The following is a 21,786-nucleotide window of genomic DNA, read 5'->3' as shown; positions in this document are numbered from 1 at the left end:
CAAAGGGGGGAGGGCGGGTGGCTTACAGGGAATTAGAGTCAACCAAGGGGGTGGGTTTTCATCAAGGAGAAACAAACAGAAGTGTCACACGGTACCCTGGCCAGTCATGAAACTGGTTTTCAAAGCTTCTCTAATGCGCAGCGCTTCCTGCTGTGCTCTTCTAATCGCCCTGGTGTCTGGCTATGCATATTCAGCGGCCAGGCGATTTGCCTCAACCTCCCATCCTGCCATAAACGTCTCCCCCTTACTCTCACAGAGATTGTGGAGCACACAGCAAGCAGCAATAACAATGGGAATATTGGTTTCGCTGAGGTCTGAGCAAGTCAGTAAACTGCGCCAGCAACCCTTTAAATGTCCAAATGCACATTCTACCACCATTCTGCATTTGCTAGGCCTATAGTTGAACAGCTCCTTACTACTGTCCAGGTGCCTGTGTACGGCTTCATGAGCCAGGGCATTAAGGGGTAGGCTGGGTCCCCAAGGATAATTATAGGCATTTTAACATCCCCAACAGTTATTTTCTGGTCTGGGAAGTAAATCCCTTCCTGCAGCTGTTTAAACAGACCAGACTTCCTGAAGACATGAGCGTCATGAACCTTTCCCGGCCATCCCATGTTGATGTTGGTGAAACATCCCTTGTGATCCACCAGTGCTTACAGCACCATGGAAAAGTACCCCTTTTGGTTTATGTACTGGCTGCCCTGGTGGTCCGGTCCCAAGATAGGGATATGGGTTCCGTCTATAACCCCACCACAGTTAGGGAATCCCATTGCAGCAAAGCCATCCACTATGACCTGCACATTTCCCAGGGTCACTACCCTTGATAGCAGCCGCTCAATGATTGTGTTGGCTACTTGCATCACAGCAACTCCCACAGTAGATTTGCCCACTCCAAATTGATTCCCGACTGACCAGTAGCTGTCTGGCATTGCAAGCTTCCACAGGGCTATTGCCACTCGCTTCTCAACTGTGAGGGCTGCGCTCATCTTGGTAATCTTGAGCTTCAGGGCAGGGGAAAGCAAGTCACAAAGTTCCATGGAAGTGCCTTTATGCATACGAAAGTTTCGGAGCCACTGGGAATCATCCCAAACCTGCAACACTATGCGGTCCCAGCAGTCTGTGCTTGTTTCCTGGGCCCAGAATTGGCATTCCACGGCATGAGCCTGCCCCAGTAACACCATGATCTCCAAATTGCCAGGGACTGCGGTTTTAGAGAAATCTGTGTCCATGTCCTCAACACTCTCATCACCGCACTGCCATCGCCTCCTCGCCTGGTTTTTCAGGTTCTGGTTCTGCATAAATTGCACGATAATGTGCGAGGTGTTTACAATGGTCATAACTGCTGTGGTGAGCTGAACGGGCTCCATGCTTGCCGTGCTATGGCGTCTGCTCAGGCAATCCAGGGAAAAGGGCGTGAAATGATTGTCTGCTGTTGCTTTCATGGAGGGAGGGAGGGTTGACTGATGACATTTACCCATAACCACCCGTGACAAATTTTTGGCCCCATCAGGCATTGGGAGTTCAGCCCAGAATTCCAATGGGCAGCGGGCATGGCGGGAACTGTGGGATAGCTACCCACAGTGCACCACTCAGAATGTCGATGCTTGCCACGGTACTGTGGACGCACACTGCCGAATTAATGTGTTTAGTGTGGACGCATGCACTCGACTTTATACAATCTGTTTCCAAAAATCAGCTTCTGTAAAATTGGAGTAATTTCGTAGTGTAGACAAGGTCTTTGCTTGGGGGCATACTAGGAGTTCAGAGCCCACGGTGATAGGCATGCAGATTGCCGCTCTCACCTAGCAAGAGGTACATGGGCAAACATCCTCAAAGGTATTTAGGTGCCTAACTAAAATAGGAATTAGGCACCTAAATATCTTTGAAGATCTAGGCCAGAGTCTATGAAATCGGCATAATGAGAGGTTCTGACTGCATGCCAGCAACGATACAGGCTTTTTCTCCAAAGAGTTATTTCTCTCTTTGGGGTAGAGTTCCTCAGGAATTAAAATGGGGGGAAACAGAATAAAGCCAACACGTGTGTTTTCCTTCAGAAAAAAAAAATGCCCTGTATCTCTCTTCTGAAATGCTCTTATCCTCACAAACAGAAGGAAGTGGACTTACCTGCACTATCATTTCAGCTATTACTCTGAGTACAGAGAGTTAAAACAAATTATTGGACCTCATACCAAGCTTAGGCCAAGCCCCAGTGAGCTCACTAAATGCTGATACAGTTTTAATCCTGATTTCATTAACTTTGTGTCCTTTTTTTGTAAAGCTGGCAGGCTATTTGATGATAAGAAAACCACATCGATTTAGACATGTGAATGGATGGTAAATGCAAATGCTGGAAGCACTGGAGAAGGTTCACAGCAGGGTTTTGAGACAGAATAAAGATTTTACAAAGTGTCAGATCAGGATTAGTTGGGCAGGCTGAATGTCAAGAGTAAAAGCAGCAGTAAGGAAAACAAAAGCCAAGAGACCTATGGAGTGGTGATTTTGTTGATGGTGGTGGAAACCGCAATTAAAGAAAATGAACTTTCTTCTCTAAGTACTTCAAAAAAAGAGAGAGAGAAAGAAAGGCAAAGCTCACAGAACATCAAAAGGGGACTTAAAAATATGAAAGAAAGAAAGCCCTCAGCTTTGAATGTTTTATTTGGGAATCAGGAGATAGCGCAACAAAACAGGACTGTCAGGGCTAAACTTTTTCCAACACATTTCAAAAGGAGATTTGATGTCTGAATTACAGTACAGAGGCTAATCCTCTTGCCAGTTTTGTTTTGAAGCGCTGGCAGGTAGGCTGGCTGGGGGATGGGCGAGTACTGAGGAGAAAGCGTTGATAAAACAACCGCACAAAAGCCACTGTGCATGGGAAGCACACGCCTTGGAGTTAGAAGACATAGGATTTATTCCCAGCTGCTAGAGACTCGCTGTACGACATTAGGGCTTAACAGCCTGAGTCAGCAAAGCACTTACAGCAACTGCTTCACTTTAAGTACACGAGTAGATCCATTGACTTTGAAGGTTTACCTCTGCTTGACTTCAAGGAGACTGCTTCATGTGCTCAGAGTTAAGCAGGTGCTCAAGAACTTTTCCAGAGCACCACTAATTTCTTATCCCCTTTTTCATCTCGGAGTCTGTCTCCCCGTGTCTAAAATGGGGATTATGACATTTACCCACTTTGGTGAATCATCTTGCTCGCTGTGGACACAAAGTATCATCACGGTAAGTGCAGTTATCTTTCACAGTAGCTATATATTGGAGTTGGGTTCAACGCTCAGTCTCTTTCCATGGGCCTGCAGAGAAAGACGATGCCTTCTCGATTCCTTGTGAGGGGAACACTTTGTATTCGCCATTCCTCTGGTGAACTGATGGGCCTCAAAAAGAAGCCCATGCATTCTCTGCACGAGAACGATTTACTGTGAAGGCATGAGGAAAGCAAGCAATGGAAAATGTAAGGGAAGCGGTCCACCGTGACGATGAAAAGCCAAGGAAACAAAACGCCTTCTGGGTAATCATTATGTCCACCCTTGAGGTGAACTGTGCTCAGCACCAGCTCAGCCAAATTGATTGCTGAAAGCATTTTAACTCCTAGCACAGACAAGCCCAAAGACATTACGAAGAGCTATGGTAAATGATGCAGACTTCTGCTAGCTAAGCCGTTAAATCTTCCTTGCTTTCTAAATGGCAATCCTCATGGCTGCCAACTTTGGGGCAGCTCCATGTATCACTGTATGAGCTATATGAGCCAATTTGGATAATTAGAAATCATTGACATATGTCTATAAACTGGAATGTATGGTAGGGCTGCTTTCCCCTCAGAGGCTTTCTCAGGCAGGGGCAGCATGTTTAGTGGGCCGGGGGAACACTGGAGAGAAGCATGAGGTTGCGGTGCCTGGCTGAGGGAGTCTGGAACCAGAGCCCTCACTTCTCACTGCCTGCCGCTGCCACTTCTGCCAGCTCTTCCCTTGCTGGGATCCAGCAGGAGCGCAACAAGAGGGGAAACAAAGAGGCCGCATGGGTGTCTGGCTGTGTGCAGACCAGGCACCACCAATCTCTCGGGACTGCCGTCCATCTTGGACACGCAAGATCTCCGCAGCAAGAATGCGTGACAGGGCTGCCGGATGGGTGAGCGCCACGTGAGATGCAGGACACCTGGCAGCCCAACGATCACATTGCTACTGCAGCCAGGGACAGCAGGGACCCTTTTGATATCTCCCTTGATTTAAACATCTGGGGACTGGAAGCAGCGTGTTCTCAGTGGAGAGTCCTCAAGTGGCCTGTGTTCCCCTTACTGGTCTTCCAGAAGCTGAGCCTGTTGACCTTCATAGCATGGTGCCAGGCTCCCCTCTTCACTCACGATTGTAAGTCAGTGGGAATGGTGCTCCCAAGTCCCTTAAGTGCTTTTGAAAATCCCACCCTAGTGTTCAGAGGAAGACTATGGAGGGATGTGGGGGGAATGGCTTCCATCTACCTTGATACTAGACGAGTTACTCTCTATCTTTGTGCATTCACATAGAGCTTGTCAGATAAGCACATTTTTAAGTCAAACAACAGCAATGATTACCTGAAGAGGGGATTTCTGTCTCTCTACAGGAATGAACCATTGTTCTCCTCTTTGATCAGTTTATAAGAGGATGGGAGCAAGTGATGGCCCTTCTTTACCACTCATTGAAAAGAAAAAGAATGCTCTGACACATGATGCACAGAAATCATTCCAATACGGAAAGTGTGCACGCAGGGCTCAGGTCACTCCAGTAGCAAATCAGCCTACAACGCACATTGTTCTGTAATAGCCACTTTGAATCAACAGTGTTTATTTCTGCAATAAATCTGCATGTCTACAGGCCACTTTCTTTTGCAAGCCAGCCTATTTCCAAAGGACGTGCCCATGTGTACATGGACACATAGAGAACAGGCCTGCGGCTCTAGCTGCCTGTATTTGGGCCTTCAGCTACATGAAAATGATAATGAAAGTGAAATCTGGCTGCTGATTAACTCCAGGCTATTTAATTCCTCTCTGTAATTGAAACACTCACTAGGTTTATCCCACATCACCATCATAGGTGTGGATTTTCCTCCCCTCCCACCCAAGTGTTTTATAGCTAACGTGCATCAGGTTGTTAGTGTGTATGCGTGTTGGTTTCAGAGAAGAATTAGTAGGATGGCTTCGGTAAAGTGGAATTCTAACAACGGGCAATTCTACTGACACTGCAATTTGAATACAGCATCAGGAAAATAGGGATGTCAGCAGATTAATAAATACCTGTGAGTTTAGCCAGACAACCGGTACTCAGATCATTCCGCCGCCCGCTCTTAACGGCTCACCGAGAAGTCAAAATTTGACAATGTCCCGGTGTAAATGAGTGATGGCATCAAACACTTGTCCCCTTAAGGCGAGGTACTCCAGGGGCACTGTGACTACAAAGTTGCTATCCTGCAGGCGTGGAGTAACCACAGCTTACTTCTAGTCACAGAATTATGGAGTAGGGTAGGGCAGTCCTAGCCTCAGGGACTCGATAGGCTGAGAAAGCACATCCTGCTATGTCTGTAGTATGAGCAATGGTCCTTGTCTGGTTGTTGCTGAGGGTAAATGGGTTACAGCTTCCCAGGAGTCTAGGAGACAAGGGAGATTCTAGAAAGCCAGAAAACATCATGGGAATTTACTAATGCAGAGACATAAGTAACCTGCACCAGTTGTGTAAAGACTAACAAGACAGCAGCGATTCACACTTTAATATCAGGTGAAACTCTGGCCCCATTGAACTCAATGGGAGATTTGCCATGGAGAGAGGTCAGGATTTCACCCCCAGATGCTGGCTATCCTTTTGTGAAAGCCCCAATGAGGGAAAGGAAAAATTGGTGGAGAGAAGACACAGAGAATCCCAAATTCTTCAAGCAGATGAGAAACAAACATTTCTAGCAGATTGAGAATGACTGGTTCTGTCAGGGTTCCTTCCTCACTCTGAATTCTGGGGTACAGATGTGGGGACCTGCATGCAAGACCCCCTAAGCTTATTTTTACCAGCTTGGGTTAAAAACTTTCCCAAGGCACAAATTCCACCTTGTCCTTGAACAGTATGCTGCCACGTCCAAGTGATTTAGACAAAGAATCAGGGAAAGGACCACTTGGAGTTCCTGTTCCCCCAGAATATCCCCCCAAGCCCTTACACCCCCTTTCCTGGGCAGGCTTGAGAATAATATCCTAACCAATTGGTTACAAAGTGGACACAGACCCAAATCCCTGGATCTTTGGACACTGAAAAGAAATCAATCAGTTCTTAAAAGAAGAATTTTATTAAAAAAAAAAAAAGAAAAGGTAAAAATCCCCTATGCAAAATCAGGTTGGAAGATAACTTTACAGGGTAACAAAAGATGCACAGAACACAGAGGAACCCCCTCTAGCCTCAGTTTCAAAGTTACAACAAAAGAGGGATAAACCTCCCTCCAGCAAAGGGAAAATTCACAAGTTGAGAAAACAAAGATAAACAAATATGCCTTGCCTGGCTGTACTTACAATTTCTGTAACATGAGAGACTGGTTCAGAACGGTTTGGAGGACATGGATTGATGTCTGGTCCCTCTTAGTCCCAAGAGTGAACGAACACAGAAACAAAGAACCCAAAACAAAGCCTCTCTTCCCAATCCAGATTTAAAAGTATCTTTTGTCCCCATCGGTTCCTTTGGTCAGGTGCCAACCAAGTTATTTGAGCTTTTTAACCCCTTACAGGTAAGGAGGAATTTTAGGCTACCCTTATGGTTATGACAGATTCGCTTTTTGTTGTTGTTTGAAAACTTTGGCATATCTCACAGGAGCACAGGGTGATGGATAAACTAGTCTAGCACCCTGTCTCTGACAGTGGCCAGTGCCAGATACTTCAGAGGAAGATAAAATAATTTCCTTTTCTTTCTGGCTTAGGCCAGGACTAGAAGCTGAGGTTGTGAAATACTGGGTCAGATACTCAGCTGGTGAAAATGAGCCTAACTCCAGTGCTGAATGGTGTTGCTTCCATTTATACCACCTGAGGACTGGGCCATTGAAAAGTAAAACCAAAGGATCACAATGTCTCTGGCCTGAGCAAGCCCACAAAGTACTAGAGGTGAAATCCTGACTCTATTGAAGTCAATGATAGTTTTTATACTGGACTTTAGTGGGGCCAGGATTTCATCCTGGGAATTTACATCAGCTGAGGCTCTGGACCACAATGTTTATATCAGCAGGGAAAATGTTTTTAAACCTTAAAAACAATTTATATCATGTCTGGGGCAAAGATTTGGCACAATTCTGATTCATCCCTCCCTAATTACTAATCTCCAGATTTTCATTATGCAGACAGAATTGGAGAAAACCCAAAAGGTAATTTTTTCTCCTGGTTATTTAGCTGGCATGGGATAAATACTTGAATCAGATTTGGTTTGTGCATGAATCCACTGACCAAGAAGGCAATTCAGAATCACATGGAGAGTGGTTTATTTAGAAAAAGAAAATCAAACCAAACCACACCCAGCAGAGCAGATAGTCTGGTGATGAGGTGAAACCTTGTCTTCTCTTATGCGCCAATCAGGCAGGTTTTGGTATAAGGTCTTCATTTTGACTGTCTTTAAGACAATAAAAAAGGATCGTAGTACAGTCTGAGAATTCCCCTGTCTGATTCACAGCAAAATTTAAGTGTTGAACATGCAAAGCCTTCAAAGCTGGAGCAATGCTGTGTTCCACATCCGTTGTAGCTTGCAGCAATTAGACACACTCAGGGTTAGCACAATACTGTGCAAAGGGCTAGGGGGCACTGTGTGTTAAAATAATGATTCAACCACACCTGAACCCAGTACAAACAACACTGGAAGAATGAGTAGCCCAAAGCAGGCCTTGAAAATTGATTCTTCAGTAGCAGAGACTTCACACTGCCCTTGGTGACCTGACGGCCGTAGATATATTTATTTAGGTATCATCTTCTTCATGGCAGCTGAGTGTTTATAAACAGGCCATTTCAAGTGTGTGTGGGGGGGGTGTCTGTGTTTTGGCCACTTTATGAAACTGAAGAGGCTTGTTGCTAGCATTCCTCATGCAAGTTTCTTGATAATACTTCTTCATGATAGGCGTGGGAAAAGTGTCAGAGACATTTCTGGGCATGCTAAGAGAGTGTCCAAATGAGATTCTGAGGCAGTGGAACAAAATCATAAACATTATACATTATGTAGTGTATACAGCTCAGAATGCTTCACACACACCCTGCCCAAAGATACATTATTAAACCCATTGTCTGTGCTGAACTGGACTGCAGCCATAAGCTGGACAGCAATTTCTAGTGCCCTTCTCCCATTATCTCTAAACTACTCAGCACACACAGGGAATTAGACCTAACTTGATTCATGGCCCTAGAGTTCTTTGAGAACCTTTCCCACAGTGTTTTATAGAAAGAAACATGGGAATTAGTGCACAAAGCACCTGCTGGTGGAACATGGAGAGACGACTTGTCACATAATGCTAACTCTCTAACTTGTCCTACGAGTTCAGGCTTGTCAAGGTTTCTTCCCCCTCTGAACTCTAGGGTACAGATGTGGGGACCTGCATGAAAACTCCCCTAAGCTTATTTTTACCAGTTTAGGTTAACACTTCCCTAAGGTACAAACTATTTTACCTTTTGTCCCTGGACTTTATTGCTGCCACCACCAACCGTCTAACAAATATAACAGGGTAAGAGCCCACTTGGAAACGTCTTTCCTTCCAAAATCCCCCCAAGCCCTACATCCCCTTTCCTGGGGAAGGCTTCATAAAAATCCTCACCAATTTGCATAGGTGAACACAAACCCAAACCCTTGGATCTTGAGAACAATGAAAAAGCAATCAGGTTCTTAAAAGAAGAATTTTAATTAAAGAAAAAGTAGAAGAATGAACTCTGTAAAAGCAGGATGGTAAATACCGAACAGGGTAATCAGATTCAAAACATAGAGAATCCCTCTAGGCAAAACCTTAAGTTACAAAAAGACACAAAAACAGGAATATACATTCCATTCAGCACAACTTATTTTCTCAGCCATTTAAACAAAACAGAATCTAACGCATATCTAACTAGATTACTTACTGACTTTTTACAGGAGTTCTGACCTGCATTCCTGCTCTGGTCCTGGCAAAAGCAACATAGAGACAGAGAGAACCCTTTGTTTCCCCCCACTCCAGCTCTGAAAGTATCTTGTCTCCTCATTGGTCATTTTGGTCAGGTGCCAGCGAGGTTGTCTTAGCTTCTTAACCCTTTACAGGTGAAAGGGTTTCTCCTCTGGCCAGTACGGATTTAAAGGTGTTTACCCTTCCCTTTATATTTATGACAAGGCTCTTCTCGGCAATAAGGAGCCCAGAGGCCTGCAAGTGCAGCTGGAGATAAAAAGGAGGTGCATACATCTCTTTATCCAGGTTTGGTTGATGCTCTGAGACAATCTTATTTATGGAAAAAGAAAAGGAGTACTTGTGGCACCTTAGAGACTAACCAATTTATTTGAGCATAAGCTTTCGTGAGCTACAGCTCACTTCATCGGATGCATACCGTGGAAACTGCAGCAGACTATATACACACAGAGATCATGAAACAATACCTCCTCCCACCCCACTGTCCTGCTGGTAATAGCTTATCTAAAGTGATCATCAAGTTGGGCCATTTCCAGCACAAATCCAGGTTTTCTCACCCTCCACCCCCCCACACACAAACTCACTCTCCTGCTGGTAATAGCTCATCCAAAGTGACAACTCTCTACACAATGTGCATGATAATCAAGGTGGGCCATTTCCAGCACAAATCCAGGTTTTCTCACCCCCCCATCCCCATACACACACAAACTCACTCTCCTGCTGGCAATAGCTCATCCAAAGTGACCACTCTCCCTACAATGTGCATGGTAATCAAGGTGGGCCATGTCCAGCACAAATCCAGGCTTTCTCACCCCCCCCCCTTTTTTTCCCCGGGGACACACACACACAAACTCACTCTCCTGCTGGCAATAGCTCATCCAAACTGACCACTCTCCAAGTTTAAATCCAAGTTTAACCAGAACGTCTGGGGGGGGCTAGGAAAAAACAAGGGGAAATAGGCTACCTTGCATAATGACTTAGCCACTCCCAGTCTCTATTTAAGCCTAAATTAATAGTATCCAATTTGCAAATGAATTCCAATTCAGCAGTTTCTCGCTGGAGTCTGGATTTGAAGTTTTTATGTTTTAAGATAGCGACCTTCATGTCTGTGATTGCGTGACCAGAGAGATTGAAGTGTTCTCCGACTGGTTTATGAATGTTATAATTCTTGACATCTGATTTGTGTCCATTTATTCTTTTACGCAGAGACTGTCCAGTTTGACCAATGTAAATGACCAATGTAAAAGGTCGCTATCTTAAAACAAAAAAACTTCAAATCCAGACTCCAGCGAGAAACTGCTGAATTGGAATTCATTTGCAAATTGGATACTATTAATTTAGGCTTAAATAGAGACTGGGAGTGGCTAAGTCATTATGCAAGGTAGCCTATTTCCCTTGTTTTTTCCTAGCCTCCCCCCCCCCCCAGACGTTCTGGTTAAACTTGGATTTAAACTTGGAGAGTGGTCAGTTTGGATGAGCTATTGCCAGCAGGAGAGTGAATTTGTGTGTGTGTGTGTGTGTGTGTGTGTGTGTGTGTGTGTGTCCAAGGAAAAAAAGGGGGGGGTGAGAAAGCCTGGATTTGTGCTGGACATGGCCCACCTTGATTACCATGCACATTGTAGGGAGAGTGGTCACTTTGGATGAACTATTACCAGCAGGAGAGTGAGTTTGTGTGTGTATGGGGGTGGGGGGTGGGGGTGAGAAAGCCTGGATTTGTGCTGGACATGGCCCACCTTGATTATCATGCACACTGTAGGGAGAGTGGTCACTTTGGATGAGCTATTACCAGCAGGATAGTGAGTTTGTGTGTGTGTGTTTTTTGGAGGGGGGTGAGGGGGTGAGAGAACCTGGATTTGTGCAGGAAATGGCCCACCTTGATTATCATGCACATTGTGTAGAGAGTTGTCACTTTGGATGGGCTATTACCAGCAGGAGAGTGAGTTTGTGTGTGGGGGGGGTGGAGGGTGAGAAAACCTGGATTTGTGCTGGAAATGGCCCAACTTGATGATCACTTTAGATAAGCTATTACCAGCAGGACAGTGGGGTGGGAGAAGGTATTGTTTCATGATCTCTGTGTGTATATAAAGTCTGCTGCAGTTTCCACAGTATGCATCCGATGAAGTGAGCTGTAGCTCACGAAAGCTCATGCTCAAATAAATTGGTTAGTCTCTAAGGTGCCTCAAGTCCTCCTTTTCTTTTTGCGAATACAGACTAACACGGCTGTTACTCTGAAACCTGACTTATTTATGGGACACTCCTGACCTTTGGAGAGATCCCATTTGTAAGAGACTGAGTGAATCACTTTAGCAAGAGGTGGACAGGAAATAGGGGAGTGCTCACAAAACCTTCCCTGTCTCCACAGTTGCCTGTGAACCTCGAGACACACAACTGATTGAGTATAAATGGCTGCCGTGGTGGATTTTCAGTAGACTGTGGAATCAAAAACATGGTTCCCCACCGGCAAAACACATAATTGTTCACGACTCACTACAAACCCTGGAGTGCTGTTTCTAAGATGTTCTTTATCTGTTTCTTTAACAGCACTGATAAAATAATTCTCCTGTAACCAATTGTCTCCAGAGAAATCCTGGTACATCCTTTAATTAGATTTTGGTCCAGAGAAAGTCCAACGGGTTATTTTTCCCTGTCCCAACAGACATATATTTCATACTTATGTGGATCACTAATCAGAGCAGCTGGGCATTCCAGCCTCTTCAGGGCTTCTGTTAATGCACTGGCAACCTTGTCCATAGAGGAAAAATAACCAGATACTTATGTATTCTCTGCAGCTGAGTTTGTAGACACAATTATGTAATAACCCCACTCGCCTTGCTGTAGCAATGGGAAATACATCCCCAAAGGTCTACCATTAAAGGCCACACTTTTAAAATTGTATTTCAAGGTTACTCACAAAAATATATCTTTAATAATATAATACGGGAAAACAAAGATTTTGCTAATATTTCCCCTTTGGTCTTTTAAGTCAGCATCCTCTTCCTCCTTTCCTCTCTGTTCCACACACAAAAGCCTCAAGACCTCAAAGATTTTCCCAGGGAGTTGATTGAGCCTGACATGGGTATGACATTCACAAAGCTCATTGTTTTGGGAGACAATATTCATGCAGGCAAGGCTTAGGGTAGAATAGCACAACCATGCCTATCTGCTGCCTTCTCCACCTTCTCGCCACACCCACACACAGAGCCAGCATCCTCTGTTTTAGACACTGAGACTGAATGTGGACCCAGGAGCTACGCCCATGTCCTTCCCCCCTCGGGAGGCAATCAGAACTCTCCCTTTCTCCAGGCAAGGGGACGCTATCACCGTGATATCAAAAAATCAGGGACTCCACCAAATCCGCAAACCCACTTAAGCCCATGAGCAGAAGAATCAGTGAACCACAATGACTAAACACTGTCTGCTGCTCCTGCTTCCATCCCACTTCACCACCAGCACCCCAGGACCTCCCTGGTTCTTGGACAACCCAAGACAGAAAAAGCAGGTAGAGAGATAACTTAAGCACAACAGGGGGAAAATATTAGTTTGATAATACAAGAACAAAAAGTGACATTTCATTAAATTAAAAGGTGGCAAATTCAAAACTGATAAAAGGAAATAGTATTTCACACAATGTCTGAATAAACTGTGGAACTCATTGTTTCAAGAAGTCATTGAGGCCATGAATGTAACAAGATTACAAAAGGAATCATATATTTATATGGCTATCAAGAACATCTGGAGGTATCATAACAAAAATATACGTAAGGGATACAAAAACCTCATGATCCTAAAGGCCAAGCACCCGTAAGTCCTATTGGTGTCAATGTAAACTGAATTCTTAGCACCTCTGAAAATCAGGCTATTTCACTATATGCTTAGAGATGGGCTGTCATGGCAAATGTTTAAGGGTGTTTCAAAGTTTAAATTAATGTTCACAAGTCACTTTGAGATTCTCAGATTAAATATGCACTAGAAACCCAAGGGAAAATGCTAAATTATGCTACAGATTGTAAAAGAGATGCCACGCAAAGCTTAGAATTGGCCTATGAAAGGTGATGAATGCCTACAACTCTGACTGATTTCCGTTCAAGCATTCAACATTTTGAAGATTAAGCCCTTTAAGAGGGAGAAATTATTTATGAATTATAGCAAAACTTATTTAGGAATAAGTCTTCCTACATATTATGGGGTCTTTATATTTTTCCTCCCTTGTACACTACTTTAAAAGGACTTTTGCATGAAGTAGGATCCTGTTTCTTAAGATTTCATTTGCTCAAGGTGCCCTGTCCTTGAAGTCATAGGTAGAGATCAGCAAGTAACAGATTTTTTGCTTTGGGGGCCAAACTGAAAAATCAAAATAAAGTCCAGTTTGATTTGAACCATAACCTCATTTTTTTCAAGGTTTTTGGTTGAATCAGAAAACTTGAAAAAAATTAGTTTCAAATCAACCTAAACATTTTGAATTGATCCAAAACAATTTTTTTGAACTTTTGATTCATACTGAGTCGACCAAAACGTTTCAATTGATTCAAAAGATTTTTTTTTTAATTTTATTTTGATTTTGGCTGTTTAAGATATTTTTCCACCCTTTTTATATATATATTTTTAAACTGGCCTGATTTAAAATTGAAACACTGTTTCAAATCAAAAAGTCAAAATGAAACATTTTGACTATTTCAAATTTTTGTTTCCCTGCAAAAGCATTTTTCAGAAAAAAAAGTGAAAAACCTTTGCCCAGCTGTAGTCAGATGCTTCTGTTTGTGACACTGCAATTGGTACCATGGAAATACTTGTGACGTCACAGAGGCACGCAGGCAACAAGCATCAAGATCAGATGAAGTGTTAAGAAAACTCCATCAATACTCCTTCTGAAACTGACAGCCAGATTCTGATCTCATTTAAACCAGTGTAAGAATCTGGCCCAATAATCTTGCCAGAGTAAAAACTGAGTAAGGACTTCAGGATCTGAAACATTAATTATAGATCAAGAGACTATAAATCTTGAATATACCCCGATGAAAAAAAGGAGAATCACTTCCAGAACAAAAGAGCTTTTGCAAAGTTATTGACTGTTGGCTCCTTTGTACATTCCTGAACACAAAGGACACAGGCAGCTCAGGGAACAGGGTGGTGGATTAATTCAGTCCTGTGATTGGCAGCTAGCAAATATGACAACGTCCTCTGTGGCTCTTGAGACTGATACAGGACTGCAAATTGGGCCTCTCTCATGACCACTAAGAAATGTACCTTGCACTGGTAAGAGCAGAGCCAATAAGTAAAACTGGCCCCATGGTATCAATTTAAAAAGCAAGAAGCAATTTCATGGAACAAAGCTAGCCATGTTTTTCCCTTATTTACAATGTTCATTAGGTCAATTTATTGTTACATCCCACATTGTCGCTTAGTCGGGAATTGCTGTTGCAGCTGCAACATGATGGCACCATGCAAGAAACACACAGAACGTGCCACAGAATTTCCATTGTGAGGGTGCCCAGCATTTAGGCTTGAGTTGGTGAAGAGAGAGCATTGTAAGCACCACGTTCTGGGTGCACACGGAACACCAATGCAAGCTGTCGGTTTTGTCATCGGTGTCCTCAACAGTATATATAATCCCCACAGAAAGAGTCTCCAATTGCATTCACTGGTATTTTACTGATGTCTCCTGCCTTGGAAATATCCTTTCCCTCAGCTCCACAGGGTACTGTGTATTGTCTCTGAAAGTCCTCTGGTGTACTGGAAAAGTTCAGTATTAATGACACCAAGTGGGGCTCTCTGAGGCTGATTTAGCAAAATCCAGTAGTTCAGAAATCTCTTAGGTTTCAGGCTCTGAGATGAGGAGTGGCTTAGGCTATACAGCATGAAGCCCTTGATAGAGGCATTCCTATGGTCCTCAGATCATACCCAGTGGCTGTGAACTAAAATTGTGGATTTTATTATTCCCACTGCAGTCAGGACATCAGGTGTAGAGCACAGAGGGGCACAACGGAGTACAAGACATTAAAGAAAATAGCCAAGACCTGAAAGCATGAGGAAAAAAACATATCAAACAAGCTGCTAGAGTCTGTGTCCTCTCTGAGTGGTGAGATAAACACTTCATCACAGAATGCACCAATTAAATGGACTGGACATGGCTATCTGTGACTGCAAAGGAAAAAAAAAAGTCAAAGCAATGTCTCCAGCTTGATCTGATGGTTATTTCACTTTAAGCTGAAAGAGAGTGAATAAGAGAGTGCACCATATCTTCAGGGAATGGTTAAACCCCATGGGCCTGATTCTCTCCTTCCATGTAGAATTGGGCCCCCAAACTGGAGGGAAAGGAATTAGAAACTGCGCTAGGTATTTCATTTAACGGTTCCCTTAAGGTTGTGTCTCAATTAGTTAAAAGTATAGAAGGGCCTGAATGTTTAGATCTTACCACCCTTGAACTTTGGAAAGTTAACATCTGAATCTGAACTATGTAGCAAAGCTCCAAAGCACAGGGAGGAACAGATTAGACCAAGAAATAGAGAGTCTACTGAGACTGCTAATGAGGGTAATAGTTGCCATGATATGAGATACGGATGTAGGGCACTTGGTGGACCGATTTCACATAGGCCACCAAGCTGCCATCAGATGGCAACAACACTGAAGTCTTGACTGACTTAAGCTGAATATGAATCAGCAACTGAGAAGTGAAGGGCTCTTTTATACGATTACCTCTATCCAAATCTTCTTAAATTTATAGATTAAGGCCTGAAGGGACCTAGTCTGGCTTAATGTCTATCACAGTTCATAGAATTTCACCCAGTTACCCATGCACTGAGCCCAACAACTTGTGTTTGATGACATCCAGAGATGGAGAATCCACCATGTCCCTCAGTAGTTTGTTCCAATGATTAATCACTGTCACTGTTAAAACTGTGTGCCTTATTTCTCACTGGAATTTGTCTGGCTTCAGCTCCAGCCATCAGTTCTTGTTATGCCATTCTCTCTTAAAGAGACTTTTCAGTGCCCAGTGTTTTCTCCCCATGAAGGGACACACCATAATCAAGTCATCTCTTGATCTTCTTTGTGATAAACTACAGACTGGGCTCTTTAACTCTCTTACTGTAAGGCATTTGTTCCAAGCCCTCAAATCATTTTAGTGGGTTTTCTCTGCATTCTCTTGGTTTTCCTAGACTCTGGCACTGAGTCCAAAGGCTGAAACACTTTGTGTATAAGTCAGGCAGAGAGAGCCAATGGAGATACGCTTCCAGGATCAGGAATTCTAACAATTATAAAGCAAAGGCATTGTTAAGGTAGGGAGTTTCTAGGAGAGTCACCAGGATACTATCCCTTTAAGATGTTCAGTGACTTATACCAGAATGGCTAAGAGAGCAGCTGCAACATGGTTCCATAATGAGCAATTTGACTCCAAAATGCCTGGTTACTTCATAATCCCCGAGGTGGAAACAAAAAAACGTACATACATCTCCAGGAGTTTCCCCATAACCTCGCTGGATGCAATGGATGCTTTTCTCTCCATCCTCAGTCAAGAATGCCTCAGGGCATGAAGTGACACACTTAGGACAGGGCTTGGAGATTTCATAAGAACAGCTGGTCTCTCTGCACGCACTGAGCTGAAGAACCGATGGCACCGCTGTTACTTAGGAAATTCAAAGCAAGAGCCACTCTCTTGTTTATTTTTCAAGGAACAAACGATGAATCCCATGGAAGGGATGGATTTGCTGTGCCTGCTTCACATCTGATTTGTGAAAGAACAACCTGCCTTTCCCTTGTAATAAGGACCTTTATTTATTTTGGGGGTATCAGGGTTGCTGAAATCATAATTTAAAAAAAATCTATTACAAATGAATCATTAGCTAGGTCCAAAATATGATCAGCTGGGTCTGGGGGCTCTCAGTGTAGTGACATTAAGGTATTTCATCCTGGGATGTGAACTTGAAAGCTAGAGATATTTGGCCTGATCAGTACGAGGATGGGAGAAAAATCAAAAGTGATTTAGCAGGCAGTTACTTTCCCACTGACTCAGCAATAAAGCAATGGTCCAGCAAAGATTCAAGAGCCCTGTGCTGTAGCCTCTCCTGGATGAAATGTAAAACTGGAGTCCTAACTAGTTGTCCTCATTATAGATCTCACAGCACATTTTATAAGTCTCGGGATGTTAGGTTCAGTGTCCTCGCCTCATTCAAAGTGGAGTATTTATTTTCTGTCTCTCAATTAGATACTTCAGTTTTTGCCTTGAATTGTTGTGCAGAGCTGTTGGGCATGGGGAAAAAAAAACAACTGATGCATTTCTCCCTAGAGGTGGGTAAAGTGATACCTGTATATAAATGAGTAGTTTGTACAGCATTTGGGGCTCCTTCTGCATGACAAGTGGTATATAAAGGTCAGATGTCATTACGTCACCATGTTGGTGCTTGTCTCATGTGAGATGAAATAAGAGGACACGTCCAGGCTGAATCCAATATAATCCAGTCCAGTTTTTATATTTTTATTGGTGCTGCTGTTGAGGAACTGGTGTTTTATGCACTAGGTCGTTAGTGGTTCAACCACTGAAGGATGACGGGAAAATTGTGTGTTCAGCTTTTCCGAGGGCTGTACTGAGTCATTAGGATCCCCTCCCCAAACACATGAAATTCTGAAAGAAGATTAACTCCAATTTTCCTGCTGGGCTTTTCATTACCATTAGGTTATTCTGGCTCTGTGACTGCACCAATCTAACGGATTAAAAAAAAAGTGTTACAGCAAAAAAACCCCCGCAACTGGCCCGTGCCAGCTGAGAGCTTTGGGACCCTCCCTCCTCGCAGGGTCCTAGAGTCTGGGCTCCAGCCCAAGCCCGGATGTCTACACAGCTATGTAAGAGCTGCGCGGCTCAAGCCGCACTGGCATGGGCCAGCGGCAGGTTTTTCTTTGCTGTGTAGACATGCCCAAGTAGGCCTTAAATGCGTCCAGGTTTAACCATGGGTTGATAAGATTTGTGATTTCCAGGAGTTGAGGATGTTTGATTTTGTACACCCTAACATCGCTCCATACTGACATAAAGTAGCATATGAGATTGGATTTTGTTCTCAGACACACCAGTGCAAATCCAGAGTAATGCCATTCAGGTCACTGGAGTTATGCCAGATTTACGCTGGCATGCGTGATCAGAATCTGGCCTGCGCAGTTTGTTGTATGCGAGAGAGAGAAATAAATTGTGCAGGATAAAAAAAAGCCAGAGATAAATTGTGCAATTTAGACAGAGCCCTGTTTGGAGGGCAATGCAGAGCCATCTGAATCAGGAGGAGTGGGGGAGGGAGGGTTCCTCAGGAAGTGATGTGTCTCTTGAGCTGCTCGGCGTGATTAAGGCATTACACACTGTGCAGGGTCTATCCGTGGTGCAGATTGTTCCCCCGATACGGAAGAAGGCAGGAGACACGGCTGTAGCATTCCTCACATGGGCTGCACAAGTGAGGGGGAGATTTCTGCAAGCCCACCAAGGGCCGATCTCAGCCTGGCCCAGACATCGGACAGGCTTCGGCATGCATAGAAAGTTAGTGAAAGATGCCAGGAAAACTGCCCTGGAGTCTGAGTGCCTCAATTTCTTCAAAGCATGAGTGCAGAATAGAAAACAGCAGTGCAAGTTTCCCCATGTCTACCTAGAATGGGACTGTGACCACTCACACATTTCACCTAGGCCCCCCAGCATCCTTTAGAGGGTAATGATTGTCACATCTAACTTCTGAGGTCTGGATATGAACCAACAAATTAGAGATACACCACTCTAGTCATCACCACATCCCTGAGCCATCCACTTATCCCAGCCTTCATCCAAATCACATGATAAAGAGTCAGATATAAACTCCCACCTGTAGAAATCTCAGCGGGATCAGTGTTTGACTGAGACTGCAATAATTACGACAACAACCAGCAGAACGGCCATCCCGACAGAGAGAAGGCAGCACTTCATCTTCCTGGCTCGTTGCTAAGAGAAAAACAGGAAACAGAAATAAATAGAATCATAGAATCATAGAATATCAGGGTTGGAAGGGACCTCAGGAGGTCATCTAGTCTAACCCCCTGCTCAAAGCAGGACCAATCCCCAATTAAATCATCCCAGCCAGGGCTTTGTCAAGCCTGACCTTAAAAACTTCTAAGGAAGTTTACCACCTCCCTAGGTAACGCATTCCAGTGTTTCACCACCCTCCTAGTGAAAAAGTTTTTCCTAATATCCAACCTAAACCTCTCCCACTGCAACTTGAGACCATTACTCCTTGTCCTGTCCTCTTCTACCACTGAGAATAGTCTAGAACCATTCTCTCTGGAACCACCTCTCAGGTAGTTGAAAGCAGCTATCAAATCCCCCCTCATTCTTCTCTTCTGCAGACTAAACAATCCCAGTTCCCTCAGCCTCTCCTCATAAGTCATGTGTTCCAGACCCCTAATCATTTTTGTTGCCCTTCGCTGGACTCTCTCCAATTTATCCACATCCTTCTTGTAGTGTGGGGCCAAAAACTGGACACAGTACTCCAGATGAGGCCTCACCAATGTCAAATAGAGGGGGACAATCACATCCCTCGATCTGCTCGCTATGCCCCTACTTATACATCCCAAAATGCCATTGTCCTTCTTGGCAACAAGGGCACACTGCTGTCAAAATACATGTATGTGTTCATTGGACGATGCAGACAAAGTCTGAAGAAATATCGCTGCACATCGATCTCCACTTCCAGGACTGGCTGAGTCACATGCAGGATGCTAGGCTACAGAAGACATGCCTTTTACTCAATGCAGATCCACCCTTCTGTGCACCCTCCTCAGAGAAAAGCCTCCCTTGAAACTCGCAGCCACATTCCTCACCCACTGCTCTTCCCACTCAGGCCATCACCAGCTGACACTCACTTATTGCCATCACGTTAAATCAGGGATTTGGGCAGTGCTAGGTGATTGGTGAAAGGGATCACAACTACCTTCCTACTGCCAGGAGAAGGGGCTGTCTCGGCAGAAATCTGTAATAATCCCAGCCATGCAAAAATATAGGTAATTTCTTAGGCCAGCAAAGATGCTTCAGCATCCAAGCACCCTGATTTCCATTCAGATTAAGGTCAAGAGCCAGATTTTTGCTCCTGGAAGTTGTAACCTTGACGTCCACATTTGTCTGAAGCAGAAGTAAATGAGATAACCGGGCAAGAAAATTGCAGATGCAATTCAGTGTTGATAAATACATAGCAATGCACATTACAAAACATAATCCCAACTATACATACAAAATAATGGGGTCTAAATGAGCTGTCACAACTCAAAAAGGAGATCTTGGAGTCTGTGAATAGTTCTCTGAAAACATCCGCTCAATGTACAGCAGCAGTCAAAAAACCTAACAGAATGTTAGGAATCATTAGGAAAGGGATAGATAATAAGACAGAAAATACCATGAAGTCACTACAGAAATTCATAGTATGCCCACACCTTGAATACTGCATGCAGTTCTGGTCATCACATCTCAAAACAGATATATTAGAATTGGAAAAAGTACAGAGAAGGTCAAGAACATGATTAGGGGTATGACACAGCTTCCATATGAGGAGAGATTAAAAAGATTGGGGCTGATCATCTTACAAAAGAGACGACTAAGGGAGGATATGTTAGAGCTCTGTAAAATCATGACTGGTGTGAAAAAGCCAATAAAGAAATGTTATTTACCCCTTCACATAACAAAAGAACCAGGGGTCACTCAATGAAATTAACAGGCAGCAGGTTTAAAACAAACTGAAGGGTGTACTTCACACAATGCACAGTCAACCTGTGGAACTCATTGCCAGGGCATGTTGTGAAGGCCAAAAGCATAACTAGGTTCAGAAAAGAAATAGATATGTTCATGGAGGGGATAGGTCCATCAATGGCTATTAGACAAAATGGTCAGGGATGCAACCCCATGCTCTGGGTGTCCCTAAACCTCTGACTGCTAGAAGTGGGGACTGGATGACAGGGGATGGATCACTAGATAAATTGCCCTCTTCTATTCATTCCCTCCAAAGCCTCTGGTACAGAACACTGTCAGAAGACAGGCCACTGGGCTAGATGGACCATTGGTCTGACCCAGCGTGGCCATTCTTCTGTTTTTAGGTTTACCCAGTATCTTCCACAGCTGTAATACTGCCGTTATCTATTTATAACCTCTCTCTTGAGGGGCAATTCCTTATTCCCTGTTTAACTGGATAGAATAATGGAAGTCCCATAAGACCATTGGAATCATGGGTTCACTTTAATCCAGGCTCTTGCTTGGATGCACTATATAATAGCACATTAAATGAGTTCCCCGATATAGCTCACACAGTATAATGCCGCTCACGCTGAGAGCACGTCAGAGACAGTGAGCTCTTTCCTCCAGCTCTGTGTCCACGAACCCAGATAATAACAACGAGGCATAATCAAGCAACTACATATATCTACAGTCCTTTCTTACAGCTATAGCAGCACTTTGGGATAAAGGAGTCAGCTAATTTTTGTACTGGCATCCACTTTCTTTCCTGGTCAGTGCTGTAAACACCTTCCTAGTCAGCACAAATTCCCCTAAGTTCTTTGCTCATGGCATCATTGCACCATACATATCTGAATTAAATTGCATTTGCTATCATTTAAAACTAGATCAGTGGGTCTCCAATTATTTAGAAGTGACAGGGGTCCGCTCATGGACCCATCTTCCCTTCC

At 43.8% G+C, this 21,786-nt stretch overlaps 1 protein-coding gene across 1 annotated transcript in view; it reads right to left on the bottom strand.

Annotated features, from left to right (window-relative positions):
- Positions 1–21,786, bottom strand: part of TSNARE1 (t-SNARE domain containing 1) — a 719,956-nt gene that overhangs the window by 57,653 nt on the left and 640,517 nt on the right. The window contains exon 12 of the mRNA XM_048841786.2: positions 18,948–19,063. Coding sequence (XP_048697743.1) covers positions 18,968–19,063 — 96 coding nt within the window. The 3' untranslated portion in view covers positions 18,948–18,967. The remainder of the gene's footprint in view (positions 1–18,947; positions 19,064–21,786) is intronic.

Source organism: Caretta caretta, chromosome 2 (genome assembly GCF_965140235.1).
Source record: "Caretta caretta isolate rCarCar2 chromosome 2, rCarCar1.hap1, whole genome shotgun sequence".
NCBI classification, from domain to species: Eukaryota; Metazoa; Chordata; order Testudines; family Cheloniidae; genus Caretta; species Caretta caretta.
The sequence above is the reverse complement of the archived record's forward strand: the minus strand, read 5'-3'. Positions and strand labels throughout refer to the sequence as shown.